General features: G+C 35.4%; 1 protein-coding gene and 1 non-coding gene across 4 annotated transcripts; one reads left to right on the forward strand and one right to left on the reverse strand.

Annotated features, from left to right (window-relative positions):
• Nucleotides 1-1,928: 1,928 nt before the first annotated feature.
• Nucleotides 1,929-18,456, forward strand: Smp_000130.1 (hormone-sensitive lipase (S09 family); the record flags this gene model as incomplete). Of its 3 annotated transcripts, none has more annotated exons than XM_018791445.1 (12): nucleotides 1,929-2,036; nucleotides 2,075-2,150; nucleotides 2,196-2,269; nucleotides 2,307-2,593; nucleotides 3,457-3,847; nucleotides 4,791-5,064; nucleotides 10,314-10,440; nucleotides 10,591-10,699; nucleotides 13,279-13,648; nucleotides 14,749-15,081; nucleotides 17,069-17,247; nucleotides 18,241-18,456. In XM_018791445.1, exons 1-12 carry the CDS (start codon nucleotides 2,004-2,006, stop codon nucleotides 18,454-18,456), a joined length of 2,469 nt encoding a protein of 822 aa, XP_018645390.1. In that variant the 5' UTR covers nucleotides 1,929-2,003. The 3 variants fall into 3 exon arrangements, with proteins under 3 accessions (XP_018645390.1, XP_018645392.1, XP_018645391.1); XM_018791447.1 differs by having other exon boundaries at nucleotides 1,944-2,036; nucleotides 2,182-2,269; XM_018791446.1 differs by having other exon boundaries at nucleotides 1,953-2,150.
• A 4,389-nt stretch (nucleotides 18,457-22,845) lies between these two features.
• Nucleotides 22,846-22,912, reverse strand: Smp_tRNA_00906_Gln_TTG.1.1. The gene has a single exon. It is a non-coding gene (tRNA).
• Nucleotides 22,913-24,205: the final 1,293 nt, after the last annotated feature.

The raw sequence follows: 24,205 nt of genomic DNA on the forward strand, positions 1-24,205 counted from the left end.
GACCAATCCACACTAACTATATTGATGAAAGCTCCATCCGCAACTGCACAAGACTTTCAGAAGTGAACCTGAGCACTGACTTGGTATGCTGGAAACTGCAACACCTAAAAAGACACTTCTCCTGGTCCGAATATGGTTTATTCTGCTTTACTGAGGGAAACAGCTTTAATCCTGGCAACACCGCTTAGCAAGATATTCTCATACTCGCTAAGCCAAGGCATATTACCGGAAATTTGGAAGCTGGCTCACATCATACTTCTCAAAGGAAGCCAACACAATGAACTTTCAAGCTACTGAGAAGTAGCACTTCTCTCTATCCCCACATAAGTTGTGGAGTCCCTGGTATGCGACGGTACACATGACTATTTTATGTCCTTGAACTACTTTTAACTCCGACAGTATGGTTTCAGGAAGGATCATTCTTGTATAACCAATTTGATATCTGCGGTAGACAGACAGACAACCATCCTTGGTCGCAAGGGGAAGTTTGACGTAGTTTACCATGACTTCTCAAAAGCTTTTGCCAGGGTCGACCATATATGTCTTATCAATACGCTCAAATGATTAGGTATCAAATCACCTTTAATTGATTGGCTCACTGCATACCTAAAACATCGACATTTTATGGTCAGGGTTAACTTCATATTCTTTTAGTCTATGGATTGTTCTAGTGGAGTCCCTCAGGGTTCGATATCAAGACCTCTTCTTTTCTTGGTTTATATAAACGATCTTCCTCAACAGACATCGTCAGACATTACTTCTTGCTGATGATGTGAAACTTTGGAGAAAGATACTCAACTAAGGAAATAAACCGAAACTTCAGGAGGATCTGACTCAACTTCAAAGTTGTTATTAATCACAAACATTTTATGGGTACATAAGTGTTGTGAAGAAACCATTTTGGGTTTCTTCGGAAATAAAATAATGACAATGGAATTACCTTTAACAGTTCAAAGTGTAAAATAGTCCATCTGGGACATGTTTCAGACAACATCTACTACTTAGGCAACTCCCCCCAAGAGGTTATCAAGTCGAAAAAGATCTAGGAGTGTTGATACCCTACGATTTAAAGTCTTACGCTAACTGTGGCAAAAATACCTTTCGAGAAAACCTTGAACTGGTAACACTGAAGAGCATTTTAAGCCAGTTTGACGGGAGAATTTTACGCATCATATTCAGTAGTTTTATTCGTCTCCATTTAGAGTACGGAAACATGGTATTTCCTCCATAAGTATAAGGACACTCTGGAACGTATCCAACGGCGAACTACGAAATCATTTCGGGGGACTCAAATTCAAGACTTATGAAGAGCTCCTCCAATCACTAAACCTTCACCCATTAGAGTATGGGCGTCTCATAGGTGGTCTTCTTATGGCTTACAGCATCCTAAATACTTCTAGACATCCTCTTAAAATATCTACGTAAGCTTAATCCCAATACAACCACTAGGGGTAGAAACCAGAAACTGGAGACATAACACAGCAGAACTGACTGTAGATACAACTTCTACTTCTTAAGGGTAGTCGAGCGCTGAGATTTGTCGCCGGCTGAGCTAGTCTGAGAGACTTATCAGGAGTCTTTTAAGAGAAAACTTGACATTCTTAAGGACTAAGGATAGTACCTTACTATGATTTACCAGTCTTTTTATTTTCCATATTTTATCGATAATACACCTGGGTTCCTGCATGGAGGTATTGGTGATTCATTGATACTAGACACAAAAGCCCGTTAAGTGAAAGCCTCCATTCCGTCTAAAACCATTTGAAATATGTGAAGGAGCGGCATCTTGTTTCTCGACTCAAGAGAAAATAAAACACAAAAACTAGCATAGTGGTCAAGCGGAAAACAGCACAGAGGCAATCTTTCCTCAGAGCCAAAATTCAAAAGCGTCTACCCAAAGTTCGTTTGAATCGCTCAAAACTGGAGGTCAGGTTCTACGAACCATTGGAGGTCTATTAGGTTTGTCGAGATGTAGATGTACATGCTTGTGGAAATGTACAGCGATGCATCCTGACGAACTAAGATTGTATTTTGAGGTTTTATAATAGTTTCATTGTCAAGTAACTTCCTTTAGAAACCCAATTCTGTAAGGATACTTAGCAGCAAACTCAATATGGATCGAACATTTAGTATGTCCAGTGCAAGTAATGGTGAGTACGAATTCTGTTTGCTTTATTGTAGTTTGGTTTCTCTAGATGAAAAAAAAGAATCATTGGATAGTTCGGAATGCATACAAATGGTCCGATTGTGTTCGGAATTGCATCTACAAGTAAGAACAACTTGTCGAGTCTTGTATATTTTCTTAGTGCAGAACGTACCTCACAATTATTCGAACTAATCTCGAAATTGATGATGAAAATACCGAAAGTTCTCGGTCAGAAAGCGATATCGTCTGTGCTTTGAAAAGACTTCATGCTCTGTTGAACTCGGACTTTTCTTCAAGGATAAAACATTTGTATTCGATTGCAGGTTATTATGATTTTGGCTCTTTGAGGGCGAATGGCATCCGAAGCTTTTTGACCATTACCATGAGATGTTCTGCCGTTCTGCTGACGTACATCCGGCAAATGAGTTCATATTCCATTTCCAACTGGTAAGATGAGATTTGATCAGATTCAGTATTTTCGTTTTGGCGAATAGGTAGACCATTAAAACCTTTTACACTTCTTCTACGACTCATCCTTAAGTGAAATTAGCTCTGTCAGAGGACTTCTAGTCAGATATACAATAACGTAAAAAACTGAAACCACTTAGTTACTTTTATCGGTGTCTTTCTGGCAATGCTGATTGATAAGTCATAGAGAGTATACTCTAAGGGACTCTTATTCAGGCAAATTTCAATGTAGTTGTCACAAGAGGACTTCTGTCCCCTCTCATAAGCTAACTTAATCAATAGTCGAAACTAGTTTGACCAGATTATTTTTTGATTCATAAACCTCAGTTATTCTATCCAGTAATTCCAAACTGTCATTTTAAAGAATTATAGGGGTTCATGTTTAGCGTTGCCTAACGTTGTGTTGTATTCATTTGACCCAAAATCTTTTTCAAGCACTATCATAGTTACAGTGAACAGTTGTTTCTCATTCCTTGGTACTAGTGATTTGTCTATAAGACTGTTTCAACTGTTTACGCAGTTAAGCATCGAGTAGTTCAGGTTACCTTATATGAATTCCACTTCCGATCAAAACCTTGTGATCTATTGAATAACAAAAGTGCTCTTTCTCAGGTGTTCAGGGGTTACTTTGCGGAAAACAAGATATTGACAGCTGTGTTTGTGGTCGTACATATACTCACTATTGACTTTTGAAATAGTCGGTTTTAGGTGGTATTCTAACTTATTAGAATGTTTGTAATATAAGAATCAATAATTTCTACGTGTACTATAGTAAATAGTGTCGTACGTATCATACCAATATTTGATCATAACACAAGATTATATTTTCCTCTAAACGTTAGGTCTGGTATAACACATAAGAGTGTGATAGCATATATCAATTGCCTTATGGAGCTCAGCGTGTGTCTTGAAGTCCTCAGTTATCTACCACGTTTCACTAAACCTTCTACTCTTTTCCCTCGATCTGAGTTCGTCGATTTGCCGGAAATTGGACATTGTGATGTGAACACTTTTGATGATAAACCAAAAAATATTACCGATGCATGTTCTACTATCAAATCAAAACAGCACGAAGAAGATCTTTCAGAATTCTATCGACTAGAAGTCCTATCAGACAGTATAAAACAAGAACATTTTTATGGTCGTTGTCTAGCCTTTTACTTATGCCCTAGTGCTCAGAGAATTTTGCTGTTTCTGAATTCGTTTATGGCGGGATATGGCAATAGCTTTTTGGTAAGCATACTTATTTATTTAGCATGATTAACTTTAATTCAATGTACTTGACTCTATGATATCAGAACACCTATTACAGTCGTCTTAGCAAAATTCCTTTCACTTTATTAAAGTAAATCTGTCTGACCATTTCCGTTGGTAGGCCGTCCATTTATAAATTTTGATCATATGTAACTCGAAGGTTCGCTGATTAAATTACTTGACTTCTTACCACTTGGGGGAGGGAGTCGCGCAATTTCATTAACGCTCAGATGGTGTAAACTTAAGCTGAATACACAAACCTCTACGTGGTTACTAAGTCGTATTAAATTTAAGTTAAAGTTGGTTTAGTCTGCAAAATATTTATGCTTTACAAATTAATTATATCGTTTCAGAAAATATCAGTTTGTAGGATCACGTCATAAGACAGATCCTTTATTTTTGAAGCAGTGGTTGAGAAGTCTAAGTTTCAGTTACGAAATCCCAGATTTTAACTGTGTTTTGCCTACTTCGGTTTGGGCAACCATATAGTATCATTAGCTCCTGCACAGATTGGCTCATATCCAAGCACCCAGTGAGTTATGCAACTGTACAAGTTGTCCTGTTCTAGAAGAATAGCCTGTCAGTCATCCACAACACAGAGCTTGAGACAAGTGTATCATTTATAACTCGCAACCAGGTAGGATGCATTTACCTAGAAAAATAGCACTCGCTTTGGTCGAAGTACATCATACAAATCAGTTGCAAATAATAAAATTTGTGCACAGATCCTAGTACTAATCAGCAGGAAATAATTCCGATGACTAACCATACCAATCGTTTCAACTCATTGTTTATGAACCTAATTATTTGAGCGGCTTATCTTCTACGTAGTCTACCGTCCTATTATATCTCATATAGCTTGTTTACATAATCTATGGCTTATATGCTGGTGAATAACGGTGTTTTTTCACAAATCTTTTAGACTAGCAAGCAAGGAATTGTCAGCTTAGTCAACACAGTTTATCGGTCTGTTACTTCCTACCTATCCCCTGAAGACCGTGGCAAAATGCTGGCAAAGCTTACACGAAGTTCCAGTGTTCAATTTTGTAAAGCATTCTGGAATTTAGCAGAATTACGTGTAGTATCTGAAGCCCCCAATGTAATTTTACCTTCTATGGCTGTAGCTCACTCTTTCAAATTACAAACAAAATCGTTAAAAGTACCTCTAGATACGAACATTCTGGAAGACGAAAAAGGTTCGTTTGTCGTTCTAATAAAATGTATATATTGTCTTTATGTGAACAATCCATGATTAATATCCCAATGAGTAGAAAAAATTAGATTTTCTGACGTTTCGTGACTCGGCGTAAGCCACTTCTTCAGAGAATGAATAACCAAATTAACGTTAATCCAAGTTTAAGTAGTACAACGGGACAACATGAATATTAGGTGCGATCAACCAAAAAATGTCAGAAAATCTAATTCTCATTGGGATATTACAAATATATTATTTATTTATAACAATCTACCCAATACTCAATTTATTCAAAATTACCAAATCAAAACTTGGTAATGATACCTAAAAAAATCCATAGTTAAGTTTGTTATAATTTTTTTTATTACGAACCAGCTATTCCTATTGCTTAGTATTCTTGGACACCAATACACTCGACAAGTCCCCGAATCAGAACACGGTTGAACAGGGAAGAAATTATATTCCGAATAACAAGGATATATGGAAAGTAAGAGGCGCAATAAGAAATACGTTAGTATATTTATAGTTTTTACATAAAAAGATTCTAGAGTCTTCTCCAAGTATCGACTAGCGCTAATTGGATAAGAATTAGCCAATCAGCGTGCACCAACACAATCGTTCATGGAACATGTTTTAATCCAATCTATGTCCCGCTTACAAAGTTCTATGTTGCAATGCATCTGAATAACTTAAAAACATAGTAATAAGTCTTGGTGGCAGAAATAATTGAATCATACATTCGAGTAGCCTTTTTTAAAAGAGGTTAGTATATAGTAATGGTTTCATTGAAGGATTTTCCCACAATGCTTTATACCTATCAATGTCTGTAGTGCAATCGTCGTGTTCTTGGCTAGAGCCACGTAAAAGAACAAGTCTGTGTGTTACATCATACCACGTCTAAAACTTGCCAGGTTCTTTCACGTTTGTTAATGGTTAACATTTAAGAAGTTACTAACCATCAATCCACGAACTTTTTCGATCGACAATGTTCTCAATATATGTATCAGATAACTGAATCTGCCTGTCATGGGAATATATTTTTATTATTTATTCCGGTTTATTAGTAGAATCGTTTAGTTCTAAATGAGTTTAAATCTTAATTCAATAGAGTTCAGAAAGTTTCACTCTATTCGGGTGTTGTCGTATGGAAGTACCCTTATCCCAGAGTTATTATTTTTATACAAACACACAACAGGAGGAGTTTAGAAAAAAAAGACACTAAAAATAACATCTCACCTTACTCAACGGATTTTCGTCGCTCATGGTAAAATCTCTAAAGTAAGGAGCTAACGCATCAATGAGTATTCGCATAAAGACCGTATGCGACTGGCCTCAAGAAGTTATCACGGGCTCCACAGCCACGCCTCCAGGTTGTCAAAACCACACCTAGCCCAGTCTTTTTTACATGTCATTCAAAAATTATCCTTTTACAGTGTGGAAAACTGATGGAAGAAAGTTAGAGGCGGCCAAATCAAAACATGGCATCAGTCCATAATGTCACTAACTTCTGGTCTGAGCCATTTTGGTAGATGCAGACTGCTTTGCTGGGGTCTGCGCGACCGTCGTGGTTGGAGACTCTGGTTGACATTGCTCAGAACCGATCACAATGGCGTAGATGTATACACTCTTTGTTTTCCCCTAAACCGTGAGATTAAAATTACTTTATACCTTTCTTTCTACGAACTAATTCTTTCTCCCTGTCTCATATCCTTATATACAATCTCTATTAGTGTGTATTACTACCATTGAAGCATCTGCTTCTATAAATTTTGTGTTCATCGTGCTGTACTAATGAGGTATAGCAACTTGGACGGACTCATATGTGTGTCTGGTCCTATATTGTAGATGGCTGATCGACTGTGAAAAACTGCAGACTGACGATAACACATACTGTGATAGTTTTTTCATAAGTAAACAATTGGAGCTATTGAATCCCAGTTTTATTATGTGGATTTGTCTGGCTTGCATTCATTATTGGTTCATGCAGTGTTGAGATGTCATATATAGTCTAATATTGTTAATAATTCGGACTTGTGTTTCAAATGACTTTTCATTTTCAATTAACCGAATAGTTTTGTTGCAAGAACATCTGAAGCTTCCTATCAAAGTTTTCAGTATTATAATTACAGATTTTCTTCAACCTCCATATCCTGGCAGATAATGATCAATTTATTTTTGAAAATCAACAAAAGGAAAATAACAAACATTTAACAACAGGCAATTAATGTGGCTTATTGGTTAGTTAGTATGATATTAAGTGCTGGTTTGAGGTCTGAGGGTGATTTTCCTATCTCAGTTTCCCATACTGTAAAAGGATAATTTTTGAATGACATGTAAAAAAGACTGGGCTAGGTGTGGTTTTGACAACCTGGAGGCGTGGCTGTGGAGCCCAAGTGATAACTTCTTGAGGCCAGTCGCATACGGTCTTTATGCGAATACTCATTGATGCGTTAGCTCCTTACTTTAGAGATTTTACCATGAGCGACGAAAATCCGTTGAGTAAGGTGAGATGTTATTTTTAGAGTCGATCTTTTTTATCCTCTCCTTTCCTCATAGGAAAAAAAGGTTGTCCTCTTCTGATTTTATTTTCAATGTCCCCTTTAAAATCGGCTTTTATATACACAGGTTTCTTGTTGATCATAACTTATTTTCCAAAATATCAGTATCTTCATTTTTTTCAAGTATATCTGTTAATCTCCGTGAATAACCGTTTTTTTTCTAGGGATTTCTCGACTTCCAAAACCTACTTTTCCAACTTATAGGTTTTATCTATCCTCCCCATCGTTTTGGAGCTTCTTATAAACATCTTCCAGTTCAGTTATTCAGTCAGTTTATTATTTAAATATTGGTACAAGGAGACAGAAAATATGTGTCATACAAATCATTCGATTTTTGCGAGGAGAGTTAGCTCTCCCTCTCGAAATGCTCTCACATGACAACGTGTATGCAACCAATGCTACAGAAGTCCTACTCACTGCCTTCTCGCGGCGGGGGTGTTGTTTACCGAATTGAGAGGACGTAAAGCGAGTGTTCGGCGCTTTGACCGGGTTGGTGGATATGGAGGATCCACCTAGGGGAGTTGGTAAATCCTGATTCCAAACCAATGATGCACGTGGGTTCCAGGATCCTGAAGGAACCAATGGTGTATGTACCAATTGTTGGTCACCGGCTACCATGGGACTGCATCTCCTGACGTTGCTCCACTGCCTTGTGGATTAGACCTTTAGGTCAAAGGCTCTGGATGTGGTCTCCAAGGAAACCACCTGCTTCGGTCTTGGCACCCGGGCTGTATCCTAGCTCTCACATAAGTCGAACGATTTATGTGGCGCTTATCTATTTCGTACCTCCTTTTACCAGTGTTTATGTGTTTAAATAAAATAGATAATAAATAAATTGCGAGGACTGGAATACTGTCCGAGCGCCCAAACCGAAACAAGTGGTTTTCTCAGGAGGCCACTCCACAAGCATTTGATCCAGAGGTCTAATCCACAAGACAGTGGAGCAACGTTAGGAAATGTAGTCTAATGGTATGCGGTAACCAACAATATTTCCATACTCCATTTGCTCCCTCAGGATCCTAGAACCCATGTGCACCATTGGTAGAAATCGGAGGAAGAGCTGACTCTTCCCACCCTTAGCCGTACCAGGGCATTTGGGGGAAATTTAGTCAGTGAATCGCTCAGGTACACTTCAGTGATTAAATTTGAGGTTCATTAGGTAATATCTCAATTCATATCCAGTCACTTGTCAATATGTAAATTTCCTGCACGAACTACTTCTTGTGCTTACAACTTTTGATGCATCTTGATGAAACATTTTGTTTTCGTGCTTTTAGTAGAATATTATTACAAGTTCTCCTGTAACGGAAATCACGTGACTAATTTCTTTCTTTGGACTTTCAGCATATAATGTATATGTATTCATCTGCTTTAAAACATTTAGTCCCTTTGGTAAATTTGATAATGCAATGAGAAGACGAAGTTCATCAGAATTATGTGATATATTTGCGCAATACATTTCGAACAATCTGATCACACATATACTTGTTAAGACATTTTTATATGAAAATTAAAAGGTCAACTAGACAGGTTAAAGGTAAGCTGTAACAAAGAAAGAAGAAATAAATAAAGTACATAGAGACAATGTGATAATCACTCTGGATAATAAATCAGTATTAGAATGTTAGGTTAAGGGTAAGAACAAATTGTCTTTGAACACATAAAGAGGGTCTCAATTTCCGTATAGCCAAGGCTTCTATAAACCTTGGCATGTGTCCTTGAATATTAAAATATCTTGACGAGTATATGTATGATCAGATTGTTCGAAATGTATTGCGCAAATATATCACGTGATTCTGATAAACTTCGTCTTCTCATTGCATTACCGAAATATCCATATGCCTCAAGCTTAGAACAACACACACTACTGCTCTGTAGATTCCAATGTTTCTTCAACGTATAAACAACCTAAATTGATATTTTAGCACTGATTTAAGAAGCTCAGTTGATCTTTGCCGATTTGCGTCACTTATGGCGTAAGCAAGTTGTTCATCTGCCAACCAAAGGATGATTTTACTGCTCAGCAGTTCCCTCTGTTGTAATTTATGGGCTACTAATAAAATAAGATATTTGTAAGTTACTAATATTGGATCATAGGTGTCTTTGAACCAATGCTCGTGTATTTTGGGACCAACGAGTGAGCAATTTTGAGGTTAATGGTTAGGGTATTAGGTAAAGATGTCAAATCGGTTGATAAGATAGTGAACCTTCATCAACTAAGATGTGTTAGGTTTCTCCAATCACCTACTTAGAGTAATATTGTTTGATGTAGAAGTAGTCTGGAAGATATTTGATGGCGACCAGAACAATATGTAACACCAGTTCATCAAGTTATCGATCATTGAACTGAGCCATCCAAGTAGGTGTTCGTTACTTAGTTGGGGTCCGCGTGACTATCGTAACCAATAGTTAGAAACCCTAAGTGATATGGCCTCAAATGCATTCATTCTTTGTCTTTTCTTAGATCCTGGATTCTGAAATCACCTTATATCTTTCGTTTCCTTTTTTTATATACCTAGTTTATTCTACTACTACAACTACCATTACTGATACTCACTACTTCCATTATCCTGTGACTTGTTTTGATGATTTTATTTCGCTGTACTAATGTAATGTGGCAACCTGAACCGATGCACTTACTTGCATCGTTTTACCATCATCCTCATATTTGCCATATTGATTTTCTAAACAGAATTCATTGTAATAGAACCACCGAAATCACATTTTGGTACAGCTCCACTAGGAATGCGTATATTATGTCGTCATCTTAGATCTGGTTTACGATGGACTCGAACAACTGAATCTCCCAAATTTTTCGAGTCACCTAACTGCATAAATCAATCAAATCATCACTCAAGTAGAAATTCAATACCATCATTATCATCGTACAATTCGCGATTCTTTCCATCCAACAATTCGTCATCTGTTGTTTTTTCCAACCCAAATGATCGTCGTTATTCGTATGAAAGTTCTAAATTTTCAAATACTTCAACTGAGAATAATACAAATAAATCGCCTTATATATTGTTTTATGTACACGGTGGTGGATTTATTGCTTTAACATCTCAGTCACAGGATGTAAGTCACATTTGCATCCTTACCATCAAACAATAACATTATACGTATGTTTTGTTGATTAGTACATACAACCTGTTAAATTGTCTTATTTTCTTCTCTTTATTGTGTTCATAATACTTTCTATTATCACTGGTTAATTGAAACTACTTAATTGTTAGAAACTTGACAAAACCTTATTTTAGGTGTCAGAAAATTCAAAGCAGTCAGTTAGTCAAACATAACGTGAAACCTGGTACGTATATACATCGGTTTAAGTTGCCTTACCCAACGGTCAGTTTATGACAATCTTGATACCAACCATAGATAGCTAATTTTTGTAGGTGCTCATCTGCAACTGTAGATTGTGATTATCAAGTGAGAACTTGTACTTTGTTGCTGAAACTGAGGTAGACAGAGTGGGTTTAGAATATGTGATTAAGTGGCTAAAATCCTGACACCTTTACTACTCATCCATTGCTTTATCGTAAACATTAACCAGGAAGTCCGCACCTACCAATAGGTTTAAAATTGGCAGGAAGTGACCTCAGGGACTATTATTTAATTATTTATTTACTTAAACACAAATATTGTTACAAAGACGCAACAAACATGTATACATCACACAAATCATTCGATTTTTGAGAGGACTGTAATGCTGCCCGAGCGCCCAAACCGAAACAAGTGGTTTTCTCAGGAGGCCATTTCCCAAGCCTTTGACCTAGAGGTCTAATCCACAAGATAGTGTAGCAACGTTAGGAAATGCAGTCCCATGGTATGCGATGACCAACAATATTTCCATACTCCATTTGCTTCCTCAGGATCCTGGTAACCCATGTGCACCATTGTTTCGAAATCGGAGTTTCGGGACTCTCCCAGATGGATCCTCCATACCCACCAACCTGGTTAAAACACCAGACATTTACTTTTGGTTCTCTCAATTTGGTAAACAACACCCCACCTCGAGAAGGAAGTGAGTAAGACTTCTCTGACAATGGGTGTATTGTTGTAGCTATGTGAGAGCATTTCGAAAGGAAGAGCTGACTCTTTCCACTCTCAGCTGTACCAGGGAATTTGGGGGCACCAACGCTTTATAGATTTACAAAAATGATCACTAAGTTGCAGTCAACGTTTATGACTGCATTGATCAGTTTGATAACCAGGTAGCATCACTAGTACTACCAAGATTATTTATTTCATTGTCAATTATTATTATTTTTTTATTATTTTATTATTTAAACACGTAAACATTGGTACAAGGAGGCACCAAGTAGTAATAATAATAATAATAATTCGATTTGTTTGAGGGCTGGGATACAGCTCGGGTGCCCAAACCGAAGCAGGCATTTTTGTACTCAAACTATTCTGTGCTTGTAGATCTGATAATCTAAACGATGTGGTTATGACTTTAAAAAATGTAAAACAGAACACCTATGCTTAAAGCCATTCTAACTTCCATGAAAATTTGACAATAATCACTTGCCTTTTTTTACAAATAAATTCTCAAATGATTCTATTCGTTATGTCCGAACGGTATTGCACACTCAGTGCAAATTCTATCCTTATCAATCTGAAGACAAATGTAGTTTTTAAAGTTTTGTTTGTTTGTTTTATGATGCAAAAAACAACCAAACAAATCGGGATTGTTAACTAAGTTCTTTACTGGTCTTTTCCTGTAAGTCGTTTGCGCCGTTTAAAATGTTCATTATTTATTTTAAAGATTTTGTTTCTATTATTCTAAGAGGTTTGTGGAGGTTGTAGGCTTTTCGTAGGTTATATCGTGGGTTAATCTTAGACAGTAATTGAAAACCAGAAAGCACTGAATAACTAATGCATTCTAGTATGTGATGTGTCTGAAAATAAACAGATTTTCTTGTATAGTCATTTGGGCCCGTTGGATCGTACTGTATGGATCTAGTCCGAGTATTGATTAGCTTGCCTAGACTATCTATCTATCTAGCACCAATGACGCGCTAATTGTTAGTTAACAACCGAGAGTACCACTAATTGACTATTGGTCCAAACTGCAGTTTCCCACACTAGTTCTTTCGCTTGTCCGACAGTCAGAATAGAGAACTCAGCAAGCAGATAACCTCTAATTACACAGTTTGAACTTACGAATCACTCATAAAACAATATAGGATAGGACCCTGACCACATGTTAATAGGATTGAGAAACTACAATATTGAGCATAACTGAACCATAAGTTGAATAGGACTGAATGATAAGTCCGTAATAGATAAACAATGGTTTAGGAAAAGTGAAACACACAACAATGGTTTATGCGTCAAACAGAAGCTTATAGGTAGAGGAATACACCATATAATAGTTTAATTATTGAATAATCATACAGCAAAACTACAAAAAAACAACTTCAGATAGGAAGATTCTGAAGGCTAGCTTTTGCTCAATATTTATCCCAACATAGCAATATGGAGCTGCTCATCAGTGTGCATTCACAACCCGATAAAAACAGCTGTCTAGTGCTTTTTGGTTTTCAATAGCTGTCTAAGGAAGATCAATCGGTGATGCAATCTAGGATACTTTTTTATCTGTATTTTCTAATGTATTCATGAGGCATTCTGTCAAAATTTAATTTTAGAACTTTTTACGTATATGGGCTGAACAGTTAAACTGTCCAATTATAGCAGTAGATTATTCACTTTCACCTGAAGCTCCTTATCCACGTGCATTAGAAGAATGTTATTATGCCTATTGTTGGATAACATTAAATCGTGAAAACTTGGGTTGTACATCGGATGCGAAAATTGTTCTTGCTGGTGATTCCGCTGGTGGGAATCTGGCACTAGGTGTTTGTATGCGCGCTGTACGAGATCGCTTACTTAATAAACCAAGTGGGATATTTTTGGCTTATACACCTGTATTGGTTTCTTTTACACCATCTCCTTCAAGATTATTATCGCTTTGTGATCCCCTACTTCCTATTGGTGTTCTTTCTAAATGTTTATTGGGTAAGCTCACTTTAGTGTATATTTAGACATTTGTCAAGTTCACCATAACTCATTAATCAATTATAGGTTTAGTAACTCAGATGCTAGTTACACACTTGATATGAAGTTTATTAATACTACACGGCTAGTTAGATTGTTGTAAATTGGAGTTGAGTCTAGCAAACAGTCATTAATGAATCTATAGACACATTGTCGTAATTTAATGGCTATCTGTCAGATGGTCATAAATTTTCTGGTTCGAATATGATGCTTCTTGAACTATGAAATACACGTTATATATATATATATAAGTGAGAGAAATAGTGTTATTGTTAGTACTGGTATTGTGGCGATATGTTGGTTTAAAACGACTGAATTAATGGTGGAGCAAAGTAACTGATCACGTCGGACACTTCACTTTTTTGTAAGTCTCGTCAGAACTGGTGGATTAGTGTCTGAAAGGATCTCCGTATGGCTTAAGAAAGCCCTGTTGAATTGACATATCCGATACCCATCCATTTACTAACTAATGGTGGGAGTATACTGCTCCACAGTTCGTTGTTTTGCTTTATGACTGTGGAACATGGCCTTTAAAAATAGAGGTTATTCATAGGTTACTAGTATTCATCGTAACCAATGGTCGTAAGACGCTGGGTGATATTGCTGAAAATCAAATTCAGTTGCTCAGTAGCACTAACCCTTTATCTTTCTTTAGATCTTGAGTTTTAAAATCGTCTTATACCATATTATTCTACTTATGTATTCTTCCTGATTCATTATTTTGTATGACATGTTTTCTACAATCACTAATACTGTTACCACTTTTACTACTCTGGTATTTTCTTGATCATTTCTTCTATCTGTGATAAAATGAACTGACCCATAGATGTGCTAGGTTTCATATTCCTTATGACCGGTTGGCTGAGTGGTTAATATATTGACTACTATCATTTTGATGTGAAACCTAATATTTTCCCAGAAATATAGTTGATACTTATAAAATATATTCATTATTAACTTTCCACCCATTGCTCAATTTATTTGAAATTATCAAGTCCAACCTTGTCATCCATACTTATGTTTCAACCAATCTAATTGACTTATCACTTTATTGTTTATAGCTTATGCTGGTATAGACGAAGCAAGATTGGATTCCGACAAACTTGGTGATAATTTTGAAGTTGATGAAAATCCTTCAAACTTAACAACTGAACAAAATTCCCCAATATGGTCCCGATTATTTTCAACATTTTGGTCCAATCCACCAAAATTAGATTTAAATAATTCTAAAGAGTTAAAAATTGGACATTTACGTCGATATTCAAACATAACAATGTCTCCTTTATATGATACTTATTTTCAAAATCCAAAAGATCAATCTATGCCCTCTAATTTATATCGGTTAAGTGAAAACTCTCACTTCCTACATAAATCCCCAAAGTGGAATAAATCAGGTTCGTTATTTTGTATCTGTCGTCTACATTCTGTCTAATGTGTCATTTAGTGTACTAAATATTAAAAAAAATGTGGTTGCTTCTAAAACTCTGTTCTGGTGAAGTTGATAACATCTGATGTAAGGTGGTGTTTGGAGGTAGTCGATAGGAAGTCCTAGACCTTGGTTTAGTTCTGTTTGACACTTGTCAGCAAGGTGTATATGTAGTCTTCAGAGAAATGAAACTATCTTGCACATTTAGTCCTGTATCACTCAGCTTCACAGTCAGAGGCGTTACCACTGAGTTATTAGAGTCACAACTGAGCTTCTGTAGGACTAAGATGTGTTTAAAATTGATTGACCACTGGGTAGTGACCAATGTCATGTTTGCCTAGTCATTTTTGGCGCTAATCGGATTTCCTTGATCAAGCTTCAATGTAGCTAATAGTTCAAATGACTCGATATCTCATGGACTATGTTGACGTGGAGGGTGGTGGTTGGTGGTGATTGACAGGAAACCGTGGACCTAGATTTCGATCGATAGAATTCGATCAGCGCTAAGAAGAACTTGACATACACAACATTGGTCACTATTCAATGGTCAATCAGTCATAAAAGAACACTTAATGTAATAAGCTTCCATTAGACTAATCAGTATGCTAGTACTTTTAATAGCTATTGATATTAGTGACCAGACAGTCCAACAGCTGGACTCATTTAGCACATAACGGCTATATTGTCGACGTTCTTAAATTTCCCAAAATGATTAACCGATAAAAAGATGCAATTTCATTAAACTTCACCGAAGTAACATCGATTAAAAACATCTAAGGCAGATTATGCGTTCAGGAAAAAAGTTGTATGGGAAATGGGCATTTTTGGTTAAATGCTCTATGGTTACTATTATTAGTACTATTTCCATTATGTTATACAATGTTCACTTAATTAATTACTGTTTCGTCCCTCTCTAGGTTTCTTTCATATCTATCTTTAAATAACCGTACAGATGTATAGTACTGAGAATCGTTATCACCTCAATTTTCCAATTTCTATTTAATATTATGTTATATCTCAATATGAATACAGTTGTAAACAGCTAATGAGTACCTACGAAACAACACAAGAATGAGTGCATATTATTCTGCGTTAATTGTTATCCTTGCTTTATTCAAACTAATAATAAATGTGTTAAACTGGATGATTAAACGTTTATGACCAAGTATTCAGGTCTAGAAAGTATCCAGCAACTATAATATTCATCATTTAGTAGAAAATAGGCTGTCTTTTGTAGTTGTTTTTAGCTAATTTGTTCAGTTTTTCAGTACACCTGATTTATACTAATCTATGTTGAATGAAACACGATGACTCAGTCGTCCGACTTGTAGGATTTATTCTGTCCTACAGATATACTAATAAAGCTGTAAACGCGATACTGGCGATCCCAGAGTCTATGTGAAAGCTATAGTCAGAACAAGGACAACTTGGCTTTAAACTTTATCCGTTTCTAAACATAAAAACAATTAGATTAGTACAATAATTAAAGAATTACAGTCCTTAAGTGAAACGCACAAACATACTGATCAGTATTGTGTGTCTTATCAAAATGAATAAAATTTATGAGTCACATTAATATAATAGGATAATAATGTCTTTCAATTGGTAGGTCACATGCAACAGGGATAGTTTACAGACACATCAGACCAGATAGACGTGGTGGGAGCTTAAGCAACGATTTGATTGGTTAGTTATGGACATAACTAACATGACTTTCAACCACTAGACTGTAGGCTCGAGTTCTGTTCCACGTACTTCAATTTAGGCAACTGGACATTATCATCAGCCATATGGTTCCAAGTCGAGTAAGCTAGCCTGAACTTGATAAGTTACTTCATCAAGAATTTCGATTAATCATGCACTTATATTTTGTTCCGTATGACTTAGATGTTTTATTTTATCAACATACTTATTCTTTACAACTGAATTTTCTCATGTTTTTATAATTCATGAAGAGAAAGGAAAAAACCCAGACCATAATGAGGATGAATGCACACCAATATCTAAACATCCTCGTCGACCCCCAACCGATTTGAACCGTATTCGAAATATTCACTTAATTCAGAATGGATTCATGTCACCATACTTAGCTTCAGATGATATGCTACGTGGATTACCTCCTGTTGTTATTGTCGTAAGTGAAGTGGGTTTTTGTGTGCATGCATGTGTGTTCCTATGAAGGCAAGAAAATGAGTGAAGTATGAATTTTTCCTGGAAATAACACACAATTATCTTCTAAAAAGGTGGGATTTAATATCTGTTATGACTGCAAATTGATAGATATCTAGAGGTTTACCAATCAGAATCCTATTTATTAACCTCGTGTTTACCACTTTGTCTGTAGCCTAGCAACCTAATATTCGGTCAATAATATGTATTGACGGGCAAGATTAACCCTGAATCGAGGCCTAGATAATCTCAATTCCGATTGCTCCACCGATACGCACGCCTTGTTTTATCGTCAGTTTTGAGTCCGAACAAGAGAACACATCAGACAAGCTTCTATTATCATACTGTGGGGCACCCTGTGTATTAATCTCAAACACTCGCTAGCAGATATACGTAAAATTTCAGATTACAACTCACCCAAAATATGAAATCTTACTTTAAATACAGAGAACGGAGCAAACTCTAGATGATTAGGACTAATTAAGAAATATGAAATCATAAAATTGTAGTTGATAAGTACAACGAAAGCTGACAGTACTGGGAATGTAGAAATGCAATAATCTAATTACCCAATAATTATATGATAAAGATGTAAACAATAATAGTAGTCCGTATAATACTTCCAAAAGTTATAACAATCTCAGTAGTTGGGATCTGTTTGAAAATACGTTGTATGTATGTACATTGAGAATAAAATTTACCGTACGTTTATGTTATTGACTTTGGGCCACATTATTTGTAAAGACTAGTGATACTACTTGGCTGCCCAAACTAAAGTAGCTGAAGTGGGACTCGAACCTGTGAGATAGTAGTTAAAAGTCGAGTGCGTTTAACCTCTAAACCATCCTTTGAGTTATTTATTACTAAAGCTACCATTCAACGTAACCAATATTTGCCTTAAATATGATCATGTGCTAAATATCATTATATATATATAATCTTTGTTTCTCTTCTCTAGTGTTCACATTTCGATCCATTTTTGGATGATGGACTGGAGTTGGCTAAACGCCTTTCTAAACTTGATGTCTCAGTAGATATACGTGTCTTAGATGATTTACCTCATGCATTTCTTAATTTTTGTCTGTTAGGCCCAGAATTTCAAATTGCTAATAAGATTTGTATTGAATTAGTAAAAAATTTATTCCATGAATATTATATCAAAATTAATGAATAATTTATTTCTAAAATACTGATTATCTATGCGCCTCACTTTCCTTTCTTATCTTACTACTTATTACTTTTCATATTAGTAGTAGCTGTGATATCCAATGTTGTCTTTTTTATTCTCTTTCTTCTTCACATCAAATAATCATACAACTCTTATTTACGCTTCATCATCCATTGGATTGTCTATTCTCCTTATCACTTAGTAGATTCGATTAATGTACATACCATACACAACAAGTACACCAACATCCATGTTCATTGTTTAATCATCTCATATACAGTTCTTGTACCCTTTTCTTCCCCTTTCTTTTTGACTTCATCATGTCTGTATTGCGAATAATTTCACAGTTTGTATGTATGTGTGTTTGTGTACGTTTCACAGATTATTATTATTATTATTATTATCGTTATCATATTTTTTTGTTAAGTAATTTATCACCAGATTACTTATTTTTTTGTTTTTTTAACTTTATTCTTGTTTATTTTTTTGTTGCTTCGTTACTCTAGTTTATTTCTTCTTTCTTGTTTTGTTTTCGCTTTGTTTTCCTCATTTGTGTGTGTGTATATTGTTAGTATACTAATGTATTATTACCAATACTACTCATTGCCTTTCAAACATAGCTACCTTGTTCAAATCTGTTTTTTTTGTTTGTTTGTTTGTTGTTGCTTCACCCTTTTATATTTTATTGTTGCATATTGTTATTATTTATTTGTTTTGTTTAAACTAACTTAAATCATTATTTGAAATTTGAATAAAAGCGCTAATATCATTTGACGAAGGAGAGAAAAAAGTAAGACCGTATCATGGAGTCTTTTATACTATTGAATAAATAATTATTGTTTTGTTCTACTGATCAATGTCTCATTCATTGTAAAACTATCATGATGATCATATTTTTTATCTCTTTGATTTTATTTAACTCTCTAAATAATATGAATTTTCTTCTTGAATGTTTCTATTTGCGAATAGACCAACAATAATTAGAAGTTATGTTGTTATTACTAAAGTCGACAATTCTTTCTACTTATTAGGATTTCATTCATTCAATGAAAATATATTCTATCTTCATTGATTATCAACTTTTGTATATGGATTAAGTATACGTAATTTCTTTAGTTGGTTAATGATGATTGAGTCCTATTGGATAATTTTTATTCAAATCACGAATGAGTTTAATTTAGACAAGCAATAGATGATTGTTTCGTCTTAGTATGGAACTTCTCGGCAGTGCACATTCACAACCAGGAATCGATTCAGTCTCGTGTTCGAACGCTTAAACTCTAGACTAGTGAGTCAGGATTCAATAGTGTAGAGGTCTAACTTCAATCGCAGCACGATACTAAACAAGCTTCTCCCAGTGTCTTCGGTGGGCAGCTACGTCACGTTCAACACGGTTTAGCTCCATTGGTCTAACTTCAATCAGTTCGTGATTTAAATGAAATTCAACGATCTCCACAACTCTGTTGAATGAGTCAGGTTAATAAGTGGATTAACGTCTGTGCTACCACATAAATTATCATCGATGATTTAGTTATTTTTTAAATACAGATTTAGCCATATAGTTGTATCGTTCTTGCTTGCATCGGTTAGACAGGATCTTAGATTTAAGTGTATTCATTTTAAATGAAATAACTAGTAAATCAAGATTGCAGTAGTGGTTGTTTTTACTGAGATTTTCTCAGACAGTGATAATCAGTCATTGAGATATAAGTGAGATAGAACTTGCTCCATATATACATCGAATGGAGCTATCACACCATATCAACACAGTTATTATGATGAACACCAAATTAAAAGTTGTATCAGTCTTGATAAGAAAGATAACGCATGAATAATATAATTTAAGAGGAATGAATAAGTTTTTGCCTTGAGAGTTATAAAATAATTTCAAAATTCAGAATCTAACTGAAGATAAAGAGTAGATTCGTCCCAGCTATTGCAACTGGTTCTGAACCATGTCACCCAGTGTCCGACCAATGTTCACAATAATTGCACGAACCGCTATAAGGTAGTCTGAACTTAACAACATGACTCAAATCAACAGTTAGTAACTCCATAAATTGACGTCACATTTTAGTTTGCTTTCTCCTACCTTTCAACCTACTACACTAGCTTATGAACGTAGTCATTGGTTGTTCATTCGTAATACATATCACAAACACCTCAATCGATAGATTTGCAATCTTGTCGGCTGATTCGCTATCTTTACCTTGAATCTACAAGGTTTTTGCGTTTATCGAACGACAAAAAATTACCACAGATAAACAGATTTTTCAAAATAATAAAGGCGATACTTTGATAGACTTGGTACTTACCGTTCGACGTGAAAATGATCTTATCAAGTTATCGAGTACTGAAGTAGTGAAGATACGTGGCCTCGATGGATACTGTTGGGTGAGTTGATTTTTGCAAAATAGGTGGTTGGATTTTGAAGCTGTCATGGTCACTTTACACATAAGATCGGTGACCGAGATGATATTACCACTAAATTACATTATTGATCGATAAGCTTTACGAAGATCAGGTCATAGATCAGATACACACTTAACCAAAAACAGACTACCAGAGTATGAGCCAGATACCTCAAACATCGTTACAAGCAGTCTACACTCAGTGAGTACAGAGTAGAAATTAATCATAGGTACGGGATCATATATTAGATAGTCATCAAACTGAGTGTCTGTCTGTTTGCACCCAGTGCCCAATCAAACCATACTTTCAATCACCGGACATCATTAAGAAGTTAACCGTTTTGTGTCACTGAACCAAAAGAAAAAAACTTACTACTGGAAACGATTATTTACTAATCAGATTACCTGTAATCGTCTCCATCAGTAGATAGGATTTCACATAAGCAAATAATTAATGGAATGTGAAATAAGCATGGATGTCTATAAGATACGGATTTTGTGTAGAAGAAACCTAGTTGATGTTCAAAAGAATATTTTTTTGCTGGAAAACGATAGTGTGGTTTTAAGATTATTTATCTTACCAACAATAGCAAGTAAGTTACTGAAAAAGGTTTGAAGAAAGCTTCTTGGACTAAGAAATTTAGTCAAGATATGTCATACGACAGAATTGAACATTCAATTATCAAATAGAATTCAAAAAATAATATGAAATGTCAGTTAGTCAGCTACAACGTAGGACCAGGCACACATATGCGTCTGTCCAAGTTGCCATACCTTGTTAGCACAAGATGAACACCGAATTCATAGAAGTAGTTAATTTAATGGTGGTAATATATAAAAGACAGGTTGTATATAAGGGTATAGTATAGGAACGAAGACAGGTATGAAGCAATTTTAATCTCAAGGTTTAAGGGAAGATAAAAAGTGTATACATCTGCGCCACTGTGATCGATTCTGAGTCATGTCACCTTGTAATATCGGTTGTTATGTCAAGCCCATATGCCTTATTCTAACTTTTGGACAAGTCAATTCACCTATCCATCATGAGTCATGTTTTCACCTTGTTAACTATTCATTTATTAACCCTGACCATTTTTATATGAGCGTAGGTGTGTGTACACTTCCTATCCATTCATCACATGTCTGTCATTTATTCTTGTCTGACTATAAATATTGATTAACGCTTGGTAAAAGTAAGTTGGCTTATCCGCCATCACAAATGTGCATCATTTGTTAATAAAACTGTAGTTGCCGCTTCTGTTCGCCTTCTGGTTTTATGCACCGTTAAGATTTGTATTATAACTGTTATATCTGGCCGATTGTGAACGCTATATTCGCTTCCCTAAGCTAGTTCCGTACCCCCGAGCTAGAACTATACACCGACTTGAAGACCAGAGAAAAGGCACAAAGTGTGTGGGAAGCACTTTACTACAGGGTTCATTTATGTACAGAAAATATAGGGATTTTATAGTAATTTAAGAGTCCTTGAGTTTTACCGAAAGTTCTAGAATACTGCTAAACATAGTAGCAGTGTGTTAATCAGCCAATCAGGATCTCCACATGTGACTTTTTCATTCTCGTTATTTTAGCAACATAACTTCACATAACATACTCAACCTTGAGAACTATTCTTCTGTAAATAAACACATTTTTTAGAGTACATAAATTCAATAATTGGTTCACATTTGTTTAAACGACAAACTTATATTTAACTGACTAACTCTTAATGTTATTTCATACACCTAGTTCCGTTTATTGTCTTAAAGAGAACAAAAACAAAGATTGATGCAAAATAATATAAATTCATTTTATTTCGTTTGGGTTTCATCAGCTATTTATAACCTATAATAGTTGAAATCAACGTTATTAACAAATATCGACATAGTAAGCAAAGATCGATAGTGGCTAGCAGTGGAATCCAGGACGCACGTTGCGTCCTATTTGGGACTCGTCAGCTGGATTTACCTGCATCTCAGAGTTGATGTTCACTCTGGGACTCGAACCCAGTACCTTTCGCTTCAAACGCCATCGCGTTGTCCACTCAGCTATTGAGTCCTGAATTAAGGCTATATCGAGGCAATACGCACAGTATGCACATATGTCAATAAGAGACTGACCGGTTGAAGTTCTAAACATCAATGGGAATATTCAAACAAGTAGTACTAAGTGGATTTAAAATATTGACATACGTATGAAACACGGAGGTGGCTAGAGATGAATATGTAGTGTATCATGAGGTAGCAAAGATTACAATAGGGTTTAATAAGGTCATCAAAATCATGATACATATATATTCATTTCTAACCACTCCCGTATTCATAAGTATGTCAATATATGTAATAACTTTGATTTTAAAATATTATAGATTGTAAGCAGCTGACGAGAACCTGTTACTCAGTATTATAACTTAAATGACCTAGTTATATGCAGATTATTTATTGTGGGTTTTTAAAAAAATTAAAATCACAGGTGATTTTAAGATTAATTATAAAACAAGGTTTATTAGTTAAACTTTCTCTCTCCTTAGTTGATAGTTGAGATCAGAGGAATTCTCGCGTGGGTAAATCGGTGACAGTATGTGCCTTAGCCGACTTGTGGAATTGCCATTTATTAGAGTAAGTAGAAAGAATACAACACGGAAGTTTCAATTGTTTTCAGTATTCTAATCGGAAGGGAATAAAAATTAGAAACATAACAATAACTTGTAGTAGAAATTAGTATTTTCACACACCCACTCGATTTGACCTTAGTTTTGGATACATTAATGTTCTGGTCTTTTTAGTTACTTTGTCATTTTTATATTTGAACTTGAACATTTGTGCATAATGGTACATAATTGTCTATATGTTTACTTGTATCTGTTATACCTATTAATATGGAGACACGTTTTAATTAAATTAAGTTGTCTTCATGTTGCTCACCTTACTGCCTGTCTGAATAAATGAATGTCCAAGATAAGTTCTTCCAACTCAATTCGTACTTAGTTTTATTACCATCGTTGTCCAAACGGGGTTGGCCTGAGTATAATCTGCAGAAATTAAGGTAGAACTTATATGTCATGATTCATTCATTGTCTTCCATAAGGAAGTCATAACACAACCACCAAAAATCCTTAAGATGATTAACTATTCAGGGAACTTTAATTGTAAAATGTAAGAAAGTACCTCAAATCATAACTTTTAAGTAAGTTTTGAAAGCACGATGAATAACTCAGCTGATATCATACAGATGAACAACAGGTACAACATTACAGTTAAGTGAGAATTTGAAACACTACAAAATAAATTGGTTATGCAATCGAGCAGATGGGATAGGAAAATCAAAACATTTGAAAATTAACAACA

The sequence above is a fragment of the Schistosoma mansoni genome, assembly GCF_000237925.1.
Source record: "Schistosoma mansoni, WGS project CABG00000000 data, chromosome 3 unplaced supercontig 0044, strain Puerto Rico, whole genome shotgun sequence".
Lineage (NCBI taxonomy): Eukaryota > Metazoa > Platyhelminthes > Trematoda > Strigeidida > Schistosomatidae > Schistosoma > Schistosoma mansoni.